The 16,277-nt window shown below is 51.1% G+C and overlaps 1 protein-coding gene across 4 annotated transcripts in view; it reads left to right on the top strand.

Annotated features, from left to right (window-relative positions):
- The window catches only part of PRKCB (protein kinase C beta), a 136,914-nt gene that overhangs the window by 101,768 nt on the left and 18,869 nt on the right, over positions 1-16,277 (top strand). For all 4 annotated transcript variants that reach the window (XM_052772283.1, XM_052772282.1, XM_052772285.1 and 1 more), the window contains 6 exons: positions 1,465-1,556; positions 2,515-2,577; positions 4,565-4,703; positions 8,208-8,288; positions 8,548-8,655; positions 15,072-15,212. In XM_052772283.1, coding sequence (XP_052628243.1) covers positions 1,465-1,556; positions 2,515-2,577; positions 4,565-4,703; positions 8,208-8,288; positions 8,548-8,655; positions 15,072-15,212 — 624 coding nt within the window. The remainder of the gene's footprint in view (positions 1-1,464; positions 1,557-2,514; positions 2,578-4,564; positions 4,704-8,207; positions 8,289-8,547; positions 8,656-15,071; positions 15,213-16,277) is intronic.

Below are 16,277 nucleotides of genomic sequence, written 5' to 3'. Positions count from 1 at the left end.
ACGTCCTGCAATGGTTTAGGTCGGTGGTTTTGGCAGTCTTGCACAATTTTCTTCACAGCCATTTCCCATTAGAAAAAAGAGCTGTGAAACATCAGAGGAAAGTGGCATTTCAAGGGCATGGATTCCCCAGGGTAAAGGTGTTGCTGGTGTGGAGCTCCTGCTGGCTCAAATCTTGTGTCTCCCGGGATTTGCAGGGCTCGTGCTAGAGCTCCGTTCAAGACGCGGCATGATAAAATCCAGCTGCTTTTGTTTTATTAATCCTCGGTTCTGAGCTTTGTGGGAATGCTTGGGTCTTGTTTCTTGCCTCGTTGCTCTCCTCGGGGTTGATTGCAGCCCACGCTTTCTCAAATTTCTAGCAATGTGTAGAGGACTGGGCTTACACCCAGCAGGACTAATGGTAGCCATGAATGCAGGAGCCATCCTGTGTATACAAGCCCCTCGCCAGCTCCCCGCAGTCGCTGCGGCTCCAGGACAGTGCACGGTGCAAGCCCCAGCCTGCCCCTGACCGTGGCTTGGCTTTCCCTGGGGACAGCGTGGTGCAGAGAAGAACATATCACTTCAGCTTACTTGGGAATTTCTTAGGTCTGCACCTGTGTGGCTGCCACGCTGTGTAAGAGGAGGGGTGCTTTAATCTGGGGAGTCTTAATTAATGAAAGCAAAGTGCGTTTGACACATTAGAGGCAGTCGGTGTGTGCTTATAGGTGGCTGTGATTGCACCTACTAGCAAGTGTTTTAATTGATTCAAAGTCACTGGTTGGCCTGTTTGTTCTACTCTTAACAACTACTTACTTAATTAACCATGCGTGAACATTAAGTACACCCTCAGACCAGGCTAGGAGGAGCGAGGAGAGGGGATGCAGCCTCCTCCTGCCTCCCCAGCTTGACCGGGGGCTGCTGGGTCCCCTGCAAGCATGTGTGGTCCCGGCACTGCCGCAGGCTGCTCCCGGCGAGACTGGTGAGCTGGGAATGTCCCACGGCCCTCCCGGTGCTTGGCCAAATCATGCTGGTCGCTGCCTGCACATGGAGGCTGGTCCCCATAGGAACTGCTCACATCTCTTGCGCATCTCTTAATTGAAGCCATGCAGTGCCTGGGGAAATACAGGCAAGGAGCTGTCTGATCAAACGCCCTGCAAAATGGCTTCAGTGAAGAATAAGAGCAAATTTATTAATGGGAAGTGAAAAACCTCTGTTTTAGGAATTCCTCCACTTGCCTTCTCCATCAGATCTATCTGCAAAGATGCAGAGCTTAAGTCCAGAGCGTTGCAAAGGAATTAGTACATCTGTCTTATGGATTCCATGTGAACAGAAGCTCCACCTGCACCCCTGGGGGAGGACAATGATGATAGTTGTATTGCCATGAAAAATATAGACTGGAGCTGTCAGTTGCCTTGGTCCTTATTTCTGACCCCTGCAGATTCCCTGCTCTAATAATTCTGCTGCTAATTGTTTGCTTTTTTTCTTTAGGATCGCTTGTATTTTGTGATGGAATACGTGAATGGTGGGGACTTAATGTACCAGATCCAGCAGGTTGGGAGGTTTAAAGAGCCACACGCTGTGTAAGTTCAGTAGCCCTAGTTTGGCACCTTCAGGGTAGGTACTTGATGTACCTTTGTCATACAGCTGGAAATATAGTCCAAGCTACAGGCTTTTGTGGTGCAAGTCCTGGGCAGAAAGGGAGGGGAAAGGAAGAACAGCAGGAATCTGAGGATGCAGGATCATTCTTTGCCTGGTGCCAAGCATGCTGGTGCCTCCAGCTCCTCTTTGGGATACACTGGTTGACAGGTAAATAATTGACCTTCATAAAAGGACCAGGCAGGGAGGTTTGGAAGCTTCCTGGGAGACACCAGCAGCAGCTGGTGAGCTCCCAGCCGCCGTGCTGCCAGCTCACCTCTGTTCTGCCCCGTGCCCTTCCCCAGGGCGTGAGGGATGTCGGGTCTTTGGCTCCTCTACTGGGGTTGCTGACCTGAGTGTTAACTGGTGGCTTTTGGCTCCTACTCCCTGTAATCTGGACAGAGCAGAAGGTGTCTGTGAAAGCCTTCATATGCTTCAAGAAAAAACACAAACAGCAAGCAGAGCCCGGGTGGGTTTGGACTGGTGTTTTGCACTCTGGCAGAGTCCTCTGAGACCCAGAATATTCTTTAAAGAAGGGGGTGGCAGTGCATGTTATCTCGTCGGCCTCCCCGAGATGACAGATAACTTTTCAAGCTGCATTGCCAGTACAGAGAAACGAACAGCCGTAGATCCCAGCTCTCGCTTAATGAGAATTTGTGTAACAAGAAGTGACAGCCCCCTGCTAGCCCACAGCAACCTGATCGCATCCCTACCCGATACGAGCGGAGGGTGGGTTGTGTCATTCTCGTGTGATACTTGTCTCGTATTTTTATGTTGTGGCTGTCTTTATCCTTTGGTCATGTATGCCTAACGCATTTCATTTAGTGCGATTGGATTTGAAAGGTTTTTATTTTGATTCATCTCCTTTAATTATCAGTCTTCCTTTTAAATCTTTCATTTCAGGTTCTACGCAGCAGAAATAGCCATCGGCCTCTTCTTCCTGCAGAGCAAAGGCATCATTTATCGGTAGGTGAGCAAGTTCCTCCTTCCTCTCTTCCCCCGAGAACTCCAGCCCCAGCCGGAGCGATGTGACCGCTGCGATGCTCTGCAGGGCTCCCGCGGCCCCACTCTGCAGAGCAGCGACCGGCCGCGGGGCTCTCCTCCCTTCTAGTGCCACGGGTCAGGTTTGGCGGCTGCCGGTGGGGTACGCACACCCGAAACGGAGCTGGGAGCCTCGTAGTGTTGCTGGTTTTTGAGAAGGTTCTTGTCTTTGTCCCCGGTCTATAGGAAGGCAGCTTTGGTTCCTCTCTTGCCTCTGTTTCATGTGTTTCATGTCTCCATATGACACAAATGCTCGCTGGCAGCGTGGCCCATTCTGAGCCACGTATTTTGCTGCAGGGCACTATTTTCTTACCATTAACACTAGACTAAGTGCTTATGAATGGCTTATTCTGAGATCTGCAGCGCAAGTCTGTCACTTCTGGTTCAGACACTAAAACTTCTTTTCCGTTCACAATATGACTATAGCATCCAGAGTCAGCTAGGTTACCGCCAAGTGCCGGACCGGGCTCCGAGGCTGCTGTTTAAGCACTGAAACTAGGGTACTGCTGCTCTTCCCTGCTCAGGAGTATTCCCAGAGCCCAAGGTAGAGCAGAGCATCCTAATGAGCGTCAGATACCATTAACTGCTTTGCAAAAAGAAATGCCAGCTGTGCTACTGAAGTTATGAGATGCTGAAGACTGTTCCAAAGATGAAAGAAGTGGAGCAAACCTGACATGAGGGGTGTTTTTTGCCATCAGCCACTACAGAGAGATTCTAGGTCTGCCGGTCCGCAGTGCCCCTTCTTCCTTCCTTCCTCCGAATCCGAATCCAGGCTCATATCCATCTGCCTTTGGCCCATCAAGGTTCTAAGCACTGACAGTAATTGGAAAAAACAGCCTTAAAAAAAACAGCAAGAAGTTGTAAATTATGCTGTTCCTTTTATTGGGCTCTTACTTAACAAAGCTAAGCCTCGTGCAGCCCCACGGCTCTGCTGAGCAGGCTGTTCCCAGTGGGGTGTTTCAGCCGGGGGTCTCCAAGAAGAGGGCTCACGCAGACACGGTGTGTCCTTCGCGCCGGACCGGGCGATGTGCGTTTGCTCTTCGCCTGCAGACAAGGCACGGAGCTGGGCAGAGCCGCAGAGCCGCGGCCGGCTGAGCCGATGGGCGAGCAGGGCACAGCCTGGGCTTGTGCCTCTGTCTGCCGCTCTGTCGCCTGCCTTGGCCCTCGGGCAAGGGAAATCTTGCAGACGTGCTCTGATATTGAAATGGAGACCTTTGAGTAATGCTTTACTGTATAGGACGTGGCACAGATCACAGAACTGCGTGGTAATTCCATGGCTGGTAATGTATAAATTGCACCTGAAATACGGAGTGTTTGCTGCAAAACTGTCCTTCAGGCTGGAGCACCCACCTCTGCAGAGGCTGCTCGGGGCTGGGAGTCGGATCGGGAGCTCTACAGCTGAAACTGTCTCCACAATTTGTGCTAAAGAGCAAAGCTCCTGCAGGGTATAACTAACAGATATTCTGTGGACAAGGATCAGAGAGAAACACGGTTGATTTGTACTTTCATGGGGGAGCATAGCATAGGTGATGCAGGGACTTCTGCTGAGTAGGTACTTCTTCATTGCCAGTGAGCTTTAAGTACACTTTGATTTTCATAGGCACAAAAAAAAAAAAAAAAAAATCTATTAAATCTGTCTCCCTGCTAGATGATAGTGTTTTCTGACGTACACTTAAAAGCAATTTGCCCAGCATGGTGTTCCTGTGGGTTAAAAGTGAAATAAACACTTCATCCTGACAGATCTGTAACTTATTTTTACTCATTTCCCCAAACATTATCCTACAAAGAGCCTGGGTGTCAGATGAAGCCAGAGCTCACTCACAAGAGAGCGCCTGGAGTCCAGAAACTTGTGTCTTTGCTGGGTGGCTTCACGGGTGGTCTTTTGCATTATTGTTTTGCTTTCACTTTGTAGAGACCTAAAGCTGGACAACGTGATGCTGGATAGTGAGGGGCACATAAAGATTGCAGACTTTGGGATGTGCAAGGAGAACATCTGGGACGGGGTGACTACCAAGACCTTCTGCGGCACTCCAGACTACATTGCACCCGAGGTAAGGGATGCAGAAGAGCAGTAGATGCTCCGTACGTGTTTGGGCAGCCTGTCTGACACTGTTCCATGGGATGACCTTGCTTTGGGCAGCTTTCTGAGAGGAACAGGGCTGTCGGTGAATTCACTGTCAGCCTGGAAAGTTCATGTCCTGTAAGGAAGCAGTGATGCCGGATCTGCCTCTCTGTTTGGCTGCATGCCCTGCTTCTGCCTCAAAAGTACAGAAAATCCTCCCTGCTGGTCTCCCTGCAGTGTGTTTTCCCTCTCTGGGTGTTTTTCCCATGTCTGTGTCGCTGGCATCACCATGCCTGTCCGATCCTTGGCATGCTCAAACCCACCAAGGGCTGCTCCTCGCACCCTTCCTTGCTCCTGGAAAAGATGAGCCCAAGAGCTCGGCTTTGCCCCTTGCCATGTGTAACGGCCACTTTCAGCACAACATGACTGGTGGGAAAAATGAAATTATCGGTGGATAATATTCCCATGCGAAGTGGAATCTTTAGATTTCTCCAGCTTGCCACTTGCAGCAAAGGGCTGTGTGTCTGATGAGGAGAAGTTCCCTATTTACAGTTCTTGATCACTCCAAAATTACTTTGCATTTGGTTATTACTTATGTGGTGGAGTCACATATGACACTTACATGAAGTGCTATATGGATACAATTTAAGGCAGACTTGTGAAATTCAGGTAGGTAATTATTCCCAAATGTCTGTTCCCTTAACATAAAAATATCCCTCTCAAATCTTCTCACTCTGCTGAATTTTCAATTATGAGATTAATATTTATTCATTTAAATATTTTAGAGGAAGAGACTCTCTTTGCTAGGACATAGTTAGATGCGCTTGTATGCTAAACTACATTGTGTTTTGCTGCAGCCAGAGAGGTTTTTAATTACTCGTTCAAATGCGTATTACATATCCTCATCTTACTTACCAAGATTAATATTGGTGTTCAGTTGGTACATAGCTCAGTTGCTGTGTGTGATTAATACTCTTTCAAAGCAGGACAAATGACCAGTTCTCTTGGTATTTGCCTAAGCATTATCACTTAAATTCTTATTTTCCTCTCCTTGCTCTATTTTTTTTTTCCAAAATAAAAACAGAAAATGGGAAATTAGGGCACAAATCACTACAGTACCCAGGAATGGTATTAAAGCCTGCTACCAGTGTGTCTCAAAAGAGTGAATATACACATGCCCTATTTTGTAAAAAGCAAAAGGGGGTATACAGTTCTGGTGTGGTCTCCTGCTGGGTGGCCAAGCCCGTGGCAGAGCCGGGGTCCCTGCGTGTAGCTCCGCTCCAGGGCCCTTCTGCTGGACTGTGCTTCCTCCCGTTGGGAAGCTGCAATGTTCTCGAGCCAACATGTCTTCAGGGTGAAAATGTCCTGTGATTTGCTTGACCCATTTTAAGGGCTTTTTCTATTCTAAGGTACAGCTCTGCGTGCCAAGGTGACAGGTACTGAGTGCAAATGACCCCGCATGTGTAATTTCCTCTGAACAAAACGTGTTCTTCAGCTGTTGGGTTTTGACCTTCCCTAACGTGCGGTCGGCGACTTCAATTTACAGAGACTGCTTTTCTGCAAGGATTTCGTCTAAGTACTGTTTTCTTTTAAAGGCCTTTATGGTGTGAACAGTTCACACCTAAATTTCCCAGAGCATTCGTAAATCGTCTAAAGAACAAGGGGAAAGAACTTCGAGTGCGCTCAGTTGAGGAATTTCAGAGCTGAAGCTCAACGTCTGATCTCAGTGGGAAGGGTCTGGCCAGACTGCAGGATGCCGTCAGGGCAGTCAGGGTCGTGTCACCGCGTTTGGACGTGTGGCCGGACCAGGACCAGGAGCAGGACCAGGACCAAAGAGAAGATTGGCATCAGCCTTGCTCTCTAACCGTGCCTCGGTGCTGATGCTTTCGCGGGATGGAACTCGACTCTTCTTAGGTGGGCTGGCAGCGCCTGACCTGCATCTTGACGTGCCTCCTGGTCGGATCCCGTTGGACACTGCCGAGGTCTTTTGCAAGGGCAGGGGCTGCCCAACATGAGGACTCTTGGGGTTCCAGGCATTGCTTGCGGACAGACCTCTGGGGCCGGATTGCTGTGTACGTCCTCCTGTGATTAGCATACGATCTGCATTTGTGCTTGAGCATAGGAATCTTTGCAGAATAGAATTCTGTAATTAGGATGAATAAATTTTGTAATTGTTTCGCGTTCAGTAACAGATGGCAAAGCCCAAGGCCTGTCAAACCCCGAACGCTGAAATGATGCCCATCAGCAGCAACCCAGCAAATAAACCGGAGCTTGAAAGACCCTTCAAAGCAGAAAGGTGCCCGCGGGAGCCCGGCTCCTTCTGCGGCCCCTGGGTTGGACCCGTCACTGCTCCCCTTCGCGTGGGGCTGCAGCAGGGGGCTGGAGGGACCCCCCCGTGCTGAAGGGAAGGCAGGAGGGGGCTGGCTTCAGGCAGCAGCCCCCAGGCAAGCGTGCGGACCCGGCGGCTTGCTGCACGCTTGAGCCGAGGGACACGGAGAGCCGAGCGGCAGAGGTGCCGTGGGAAGGAGCCGCGGGACCCTCCCGGGGCTGGGTCCGTTTCTGCACCAGCCGCTTGTCTTGTTTGCGTGTGGGGTCTTGCGGCGGGGGACCGAGCCCCTCGCTGGGTTCAGCTGTGGGCACCCCAAACCACCGACGTGCACGGGTGAGGTCACTTGCTTGACAGAGGCAGGTTAGCTGGGTGGCTTTGCTGCAGGGTCGTATGATTATGAAATTTAGGGTGTTTCAGATTTTGTAGAGAAAATCATGGAAAAATACAAAAATTCATGTTTTGGTGCTTTTTCCAAAATAAATGTTGATATTTTTAAATTTAAAAAGAAAAAAAAACCAAACCCAAAAAAAGAACCACCGATGTTATAGCCTAACTCCAAAACAACTACATTGCTCAGGTAAGGGTGGGGCCATGGGTTATTAGGTTATTTCATGAGGGATGTTCTGCAATAAATAATAGAAAGCAAACTGGCAGCCTGGAATGCAGAGGGTTTTGACTACCCATATGCTGCAAATCTGTTTTGAAGGGCCACGTACCATCCACAGAGGGCCAAACTCTGTGTTGTTACTTCAGACCAACTGCACTGAAGTCAGCGGAAAAAAATCCCAAAGTGCATCCAGGATAAGCAAGAACGGCTGCTGCTCCTGCTCCAACGCGCCGGGCCGTGACAAATCTGCAAGAGCACAACAAATATGCTAAAGTTTCATCTGAATCAGAATGAGTCTGTCTAAAATCACAGTGAATATTCTGTTTTTTTCTAATATTTAGTGCATATTTGAAGGCTGATGATTTTTTTTAAAGTTACTGAACTCTTTGCCTATTGTGCGTTCTGTTTATAATCGCGATTTCCCACCATTCAGAGACTGGTATCTCAGAAAATAACCTTGTCCTTTTGACCCGGACTACATCTTGAAATTAGTTTGTATTGTGCCAACAGGTTAAAAATGGGAGTGTATCAAATCCTGCTGTTTGTGTTGTTTTCAGATAATTGCTTATCAGCCCTATGGGAAGTCCGTGGATTGGTGGGCATTTGGAGTCCTGCTCTATGAAATGTTAGCTGGCCAGGTAATTGAATTTTAATTGATTCCTATGGGATTGTGTTAAATTCCATTGCGAGCATACGCTGACGTGTAATTTGTTTTGTTGCTGGCACACGGTGGGGGGCCATCTCCTCGGTGCTGGAGATGAAGCCGGGGACTGCGACGCCGAGACACAAGTCACTGCGCGGCGCAGCCGGGGCTGGTTTCGTGGCTGAGGATCACAGCAGCAAACAGAAGCTCAAAGATGGAGAAATGCCGCTGAACCTCTGTTTGCTTTGCTCTAGGCTCCCTTTGAGGGAGAAGATGAGGACGAGCTCTTCCAGTCCATCATGGAGCACAACGTAGCCTACCCCAAGTCCATGTCCAAGGAGGCAGTGGCGATCTGCAAAGGGGTAAGGGCTGCCCTGCGTTCTCTGCCAGGAGGGTCAAGTGCAGGCGGTGGGACCTGACAAAGCCCCATCGTGTTCTGGTGCCCGTGCTCTCTGCTCCCAGAACCGCAACTCGTGCTACTTGGTGTACATGTACTAAAACCAATTAAAAATAACACCTAGATCCTTTCTGTGCCGTTACGGTACACTGAGCAGAAACACGGGTAGGACCAGAGGGCTGACCTGTCTTTGCTCAGGGGAAGGTCAGGAGAAAGTTGGAGTGTTGGCTGGGATGCGGGAGTTGAGGGCATCTGCCCAGAGACCCTGCTCCCCGTTAGGTGACAACAGGGGAGCGTTATGCATCTTTGCCTGAAAAGAAGAATGATGCCTAGAGAAAATGAACATGATTTCTAAATAGTTTTCCTAAGATCAGATACAAAACCTTCATCCCGCAGAGGTTTCCGTTTAGCTCTGATGAGTCAGTCGCCCTTTAGGGGCACCTGAAGTTCAGTGCTGGTGTGCGTCTCCGTTGGGTCACGGCAGTATTTTCATTATCGTATCTCTTAATTTGCAGTGAAGCTCTGCATTGCCCAGTGTCCTGAGCTCTTTAGGGACTGGGCCTAGGCAAGACTTAAATGCAGTCTGAGTTAATTTGGGTTGTGATGAATAAAGGCTGGCCAGGTCCTGATGTTATTATGCATATGTTTATTGCTTGGGACTGAGCCTCATCTCAGCCAGCCAGTATCAAACAGTGCTATAAATATGTGTTTGTGTAGGAATTTAAAAAGTGTTTGCTTTTAATAGTTAATATTTAAAATATCTGAATGTTCTATATCTCAAAATAGTGTTTCTATCTACAAATGACACATCTTGCGCTTAACGCTCCCACTGCGGCATTTCAAAGCCTCTTTCCAGTGTTGCCAGGATTCAGAGCTGGTGTTGAAGAGGAGTATTCGCTTGTCCCGTGGGGAGAAGCTGCTGCAGGTGTTCCCCGCCTGGAACGGGGCGCAGGGAGGGGGTGCTGTCCAGGCCAGCTGGCACCCACCTTCAGCAGAATGTAGTAAAATCGAGACCTTAATTTGGAAACCACACTGGTAATGGAAGGGGGAATTTCCGCAGACTTTCTCACCATCTCTTGTTCTTCTTGTTTTGATTGGGGCATGAGGGGAAAGTCCACTGTGTTCCTGGCCAGGCAGGAGGGAGGGAAGATGCTTGGTGATGGTGAACATCGTTATCCCACGGTGCCCAAGGGAATGGTGCTTGCGAGGGAGCAGAGGCTGGAACAGGGACAAATCTCACTGTCGGCTTTGTTTGCTGTTGCATCAGTCAAAATGTGAATGCTGTAAATAGACGAGAAGAGACCATGACTGAAACGTCTGCTGGGTGTAGCTGAAATGGCTTTTCTCACTTTTGGAAATGTGAGGCTGCATGGGAGGACGCGTAGCCACGCATGGAGGGCTTGGTCCTTTATAAATTCCTGTAGTTTTTTTTGCAGCGAAGTGGTGGTTCCCTTTGTACAACTGTTGTTTCAGGGAAGTGCAGAAAAACTCCTGACGTTCTTTGCTGCCACCAAACTGCTACACCAGAAAGTTTAAAAATATGTGCGGTATCTAAGAACCGTCAATAAGTGGGAAACAAAGTATTTATGCTTTCCCCTGGAATACAGTAAAATATGTCTCAATTGACTTCAGGGGCATCAGGGCCGTGCTGTTTGTGTTGGTACATGGTCAGTCTTCCAGGAGGGCACAAACCCAGCCTTATATCAGCCCAGAGAGCAAGCAATTGGAGAAGCCTCTACTCCTAAACGTGAAGGATATGGTATTTCACTGCCATGCTCTCCAAAACAATTCTGTTGCTCCCACGCGGTTTCACTCCGGCGTGCTGGTGCCAGTCATCACTTACTGTTGCACAGCTCGGAGATGAGAAGCATTTGATCCTGAAAGCCTTGTATCGGCCCGAGCCAAGAAACAAGCGTTAATCAGAGATTGTTGGCTGGGAAGCAAAATGGAGAGTTAACCAGAACACAGCTCCTTGACTCGACAGTCAGCATCAATTAGCAGATCAAATGGAGCATTTCCCTCCTCTGCTGTCAGCTCAGATTTTTTTCTGAAGGCTGATGTCGGAGCTGCTGTTTCCGTGGTGCAGGTAGCTTAGCTTTGCTCTCTTGAGCTCTGGTTTGGTTATGAGGAGCCAGGCTCCCGTTTCAGACCCGTGGAGCGGCGTGCGTGTGTGCGCACGCAGGCACTGGCACAAACCATCAGCTGTTTTCTGTCCCATATGGAGGGGTTTGACTGTGCATGAGCAAAGCAGCCCTTTCCAGGTGGACAGATTGCCTGCGAATATAAGCTCCCTCTTTAATCTCTGCCTGGTAGCAAAGGCATAAAATGGCATGTTTTCCACAGTAAAGTTTACAGGTATTCTGAGTGGTATTTCCACTGGTGGTGCTGCCTGGGAAAAGCACAGAATAGCTGCTTAGTGCCACGCTGCAGCCCTCTCGGAGGTGGCCGTGGGTACGGAGAAGGCGGCTGGAAGGTGGGAGCGTTTTGGGGCCGCGCGTGGCGAGCGCTCCTGGGTGCCGAGGGGTTTGCTGCCTCTCACTCCGGCTGAAGCACCGGGCTGCGGTTGGGATGGGGCCGGGATGTGCTGCCGCGGTGGCACGGCTGTGCTGCGCAGAAGCGTGCCCAGGCTGTGTGCCGGGACGGTGGAGGGACTGGCGCCCCGACGGGAAGCCCCTGGTGGGCTGCTGCCCGTAAGCCGTGTGGTCTCGTCAAACACGGACAAAGATCATCTGGGTCAGCTTTGCCTCTTGGTGCAAAATGTGCCGCTATTACACGAAGCCCATGAACGCGCAGCATCCGCTTGCCTTCCAGAGGCAAAGAGTAAAGCTGCGGTTTAGCAAAGCAGTTGAGTCCAGACTTGGACCTCTTGCACCTGAGCTGCAAGCATCAGACGTGATTTGGTCTAAAACATCCTTCCTTATCTGCAGGAGCCTGAAGGGTTTTCGCTGCGTTAGCATGGGGATTAAACGAACTTGTTCCTGTTTAATACAAAGCAAGCTAAATGATTATCCTATGTAAGCCAGGAGAATCAAACTGCATGTTTATGGGGTCCTATATGTCAATAACAGATGGTGCCTTCATGCTCACATGCATAAAAGCACAATCGGAAAACAAGAAAATTTAATTTCTGGATGTGTATATTGAAAATACTGAATAACGGCACTGTACTACAGCTCTGTTTAGCTTTACAGGCAGGTACGTGAAGTAGAAAATCCTTTATGATTTATTAGTTGGCTGAGCTGCTCTGAATTTGGTGTGCATTTGTGTTACGCTGAGGAAGCCGGGGGTTTAATGGCAACACTTTGATTTGGGGGGCAGGTGTGTGTAAAACAGCTTCCAGCAGAAGGCAGCAGGTAAGAACCTGGGCTCTGGCTGGAAAAACTAATGAGTAAAAGATCACGGACTGTCCTTGGTGGTGTGTGCGTACGAAGGGTCTGCAGGGCAGCGCGGTGGCTGAGGTCCAGCAGATTTGAGCAGGGCTGTAGACGTTCTCGCTGGGTGCACGTGGGGGAATCGGGCTCTCCCGCAGGGGAGGGTCCCCTCGGAGGGAGCCCCGGCACGGTGCAGCCTCGGCAGCTTTGCTGACCTCCCGGAGGGAGCTGGAGCTGGGAAGCGGACTGGGGAGCGTGGGGACGGGGCAGCGAGCCACCTGCCCACTGGCACCGCTGGCCTTCAGAGCCTCCGTGGGGCCACAGCCTCCCCCCTGCTAACACCTCCTTTGCAGATGAGTGACCGTACGTCTGTCCGGCTCGCGCTGTCAGATGCTTTCACAGCTTATGCACAGGCATCTGTGAGCTTTAGTGTCGACGGAGGCACAGATCCTGCAGACACGGACCTGCTTTCCCTCCTTGCCTTCTGTGGCAGTAAAAGCTAGCGGTGTGTCAGTGTGTTCAGGGTCAGCACTTAACAGAAAAGACCCACGAACAGATTTCTTTTCATTTTTTCTGAAAGCAAACTAAGCTATTTGACACGACAGCCAATCACTAAATCAGTTCAGTAGCACATTTCAGGCTCTCGCACTGTTGTCGGGGACTTGCTTTAGGAAAACCTCATTGAGTCACAGGATGCTTTTTACTCTCCCGCTTTGGCACAGCTAAGCGGGACCTGATTCAATTGTCAGGATGCTGTCCGGAGCCCGCCGAGGAGACGCGCAGATCCTCTTGTTGAGCCGAACCCGAGTCACCTTGAAGTGGATGTAGTGAAAGCCGAGGGACGGCGAGGTTCAGCGGGGCACGGCATCGGCCTGTCCGTGTGCCGAGGGTGATGTGGGAGCTGCCCGGCGGCACCGAGGGGTTGGTGGGTCGCCCGCCTCGCCGCGCTGCGTCGGCAGCGGGAGGACCGTAAGCCCGCGGTGGGCTCCCTGCCTGCCGTGGCCACCGGCCCACCCGCTGCCAGCAGCACCTGGTGGCATCGCTCCCCTCTCCTGGCAGGGGACAGCGGGGCTGGAGCCAGCCCCACCTGCTTGTCCGTGCTGCTGCCACGCTCATTCAAGAGACCAAGAGGCGTAACATCTTCCACCTTGCCAGGCTTCTTATGCTGGGATTTGTTGTTTTGGGTTTTTTTCATAAAGGGCGGCATGCTGCAATACTAAGGGAAAGCGTATTATTTACAAAAAAAGTAAAACACTAGTCAGGAAAAAATCTCGCTTTTGTTTTTGCTGCCACCTGGCACCCCCGTGGCCCTCCCTCTGCAGCCCACCAGCAGCAGCTCCACCATGCCTCCTCACACGGGGAAGGGCTCTGCAAGACTGATGCTGATGCCAGTCACATCCTTGCCCTGAGGAGAGGCAAGTCTCACCATCTGGAAAATCACTTGTCCAGCTTGCAAAGCCCTTGCTGTTTGCAGATGGGCTTTGCGGGGGGTGATGCTGGTTCGAGGAAGCCTCGCTCCATCACTCTTTCAGCTGCAGGTTGCCTCCGCAGCTGGCTGGCCATGGATGTAGTGCTATTTGCTAGCAGAGTGGTTAGCAGCTCCGCTCTTATTTCACATGTGTTGGGTGTTGTTTTTTTCAAGGGGTTTTTGGTTTGGGGTTTTTTTGCAGGCTTTTCCTTGCTTTCAGTTCCCTGTTGTAGCATTACTTTTAAAGATCAGCTTCCCTGAGCAAGTTTGTTTTGTGCAGTCGAGGATGGCAGGGCTGACTTGTGTCAAAACACTTACGCCTTGGGGCAGAGGAGCTCTGCCTGGACGCAGGACCTGGCGGGGGTCATTAGCTCCCCGTGGCACGGCAGGCTGCCTGCCGCCACAGTGCTTGGGCTGATGCCTTTATTTCTGTCAGAAGATGCTTGCTTACAAAAACATGTCTTTTTGGGTGTGGGCCAGTCTCAACAGAAAGGTGGGGAGGCTTCTTGTCTCTCCGTCCCACCTCCCCCCGAGCTGTGGGTGCCCTGTCCCTCCCGGGGGCTGGCAGGAGGGCAGCGGGGGGCTCTTGCAGACCCACGGCCCTGGGCCACAGAGTCAGGCTTGCTGCAACCTCTGCACAGCTCTGGGATCAGTTTTAACTGCCCTGCTTTTAATAAAGTAGTCCTTTCGTTGCAGGTGTACGGCTCATATTCTCCGTGCTTATCAACGTCTTCTAAATCTCTGGAATCTCCATCTGATCTCTGAACACAGCTCAAACAATGCCCCCAGGATATTAATGTTTGTACAGCCGCCCTTAATTCCCATGGCCCGTTTCACTTTTCTTATTGAGCCAGTGAAGAGGAGAAGTGTAGATGATAAACAACATTAATGGACTGTTGGTGCTTTTTTCCTCCAAATTGACTCTTTCATTAGAAATACACCTCTTGTCTGCTGCCGCGGCTCCAGAGAAGTGGGGGTTCTGCTTCTAGGGCTAATGAAAGTTTTTGAGGGCAGATTGTTCATCTTAAATCAGCAGTGGCCTTTCAAATTAATTATGCAGATGCTGAGAAGTTGGCTACTGAGCAAAGGGACTGCTGAGCAGCTTTGCACGCATCCTACTCCCCCCGTTGTAGCAGGCTGGGGAGACTGCAGTGATGCATGGAGCTCTACCAGCACCCTGACATTACTTCTTGGTGAACCAGTTTCATTCCCAGAGGAAAAGGGGATGTGCTTATCCCACCCAGTGCTCACGTACCCGCGATCTGCTTAGTCTGCTGTTGTAAGCCGTTGTCAACCTTCCCTGTCCCTGGAGCTGCTCCGGCTTCTCCCTCTGTCCTCTGCTTTGAGCACCAAAAGCAGGCAGAGGAGATGGGAGCCCCTCTTGGGGTCCGGACCCTGATGCAGGGCGTCCCGGGACAGCGGCCGCGTGGTGCAGGCTGCCCAGCCGGGCATCGCAGCACCCTGGGGACTTCTCAGAGTGGACGTTCTGGGAAGCAGTTGGACACTCTGTGAGTGACTGTTTCTTCTCTTCCTCTCCCCAAGCTGATGACCAAGCACCCTGCCAAGCGACTGGGATGTGGTCCAGAAGGGGAGCGGGACATCAAGGAGCACGCGTTCTTCCGCTACATCGACTGGGATAAGCTGGAGCGCAAGGAGATCCAGCCTCCCTTCAAGCCAAAGGCTGTAAGTGTGGCTGCGTTAAGCATGCTTCTCCCCTCCCGCTCTCCCACACGCCGGTTCTCTCCTGCACAGTCTCTCCCACTCGTGCTCGTGGGTGCCCACGCACAGGCGTACGTGCAGGCGCTGCCGGCCCGGCCCGCAGCGCGGAGGTACCGTCTCTCTGCCTAGAAGATCGCGTCTCCTCGCATTTGGCACGTGTCAAACCACTGCTGTGAAAGGATAGCTCTCGGACGCCTGGTCTCGCTCTGACTTGCAGGGGTAGAAACACCACGCGTTTAGCTCACGGATTTAACTGCGTTGCAGTACTGTCTGTCTGTTATCCCAGGGGTCAGTCTTTCTGTTCTTTTTTTTCCTCCCTTCTTCTTAAGCTGAACAGGTCTCTCCTTTTTTTAATCTAAACTTTATTTCAACATCCAGCTCAGCACCATAGTCTGTCTGAATTGGCAACGGAGCTGTATTTCACTCAACAGTTTCTCTCCAAGGTAAAGCGGTGGAAGGCTGGAGCCTGGCTCGCGTGCGGGCGCTGACGCGGGTGGAGAGGAGCTCTGCAGTGAGGAGAACCTGGCTGCTCTCTGTCATCTCTGCCTTGCTTTAAGATGGGTTCTAGTCGCGAGAGAGATGCTGCGTGTGCTGGGAGTGCGAGGCTGTAGGGGGAGATAAGCTGCCAGCAGCGAAACTGAGGTGGAGGCACAAGCAATCTGAAAGCTATTTGTCAAAAAAGACGAGACTACTTGACTACTCCTTGGTCTAGCTGTCTTTGCAGTGACATCTGTCCGTGTAATGCCTGTGCCAGTGCAGGGGTGCAGCCTGAGCCACAAAGCGGGTTTCATCGCCTGCTGCGTACGGGGTTCATGCTGAAGCAGCACGAGGGCACGAGCCTGCGAGCTGCGGAGCTCGGGCTTCCCTGTACGTCCCCGAGCACGTTGTTTGCTGCGTCTCTCTGCCCGTGGTCTCTCTGCCCTTCCCAAGAGAGGATGCACAGGTAGCAGTGACCACGTAGACTCGGGGACAGGGACATCTCTCCCTGGATTTCTCTATTTCTCTTTGCCACTGTTGGGACTGGCAGGA

Source organism: Harpia harpyja, chromosome 21, assembly GCF_026419915.1.
Source record: "Harpia harpyja isolate bHarHar1 chromosome 21, bHarHar1 primary haplotype, whole genome shotgun sequence".
NCBI classification, from domain to species: domain Eukaryota; kingdom Metazoa; phylum Chordata; class Aves; order Accipitriformes; family Accipitridae; genus Harpia; species Harpia harpyja.
The sequence above is the reverse complement of the archived record's forward strand: the minus strand, read 5'-3'. Positions and strand labels throughout refer to the sequence as shown.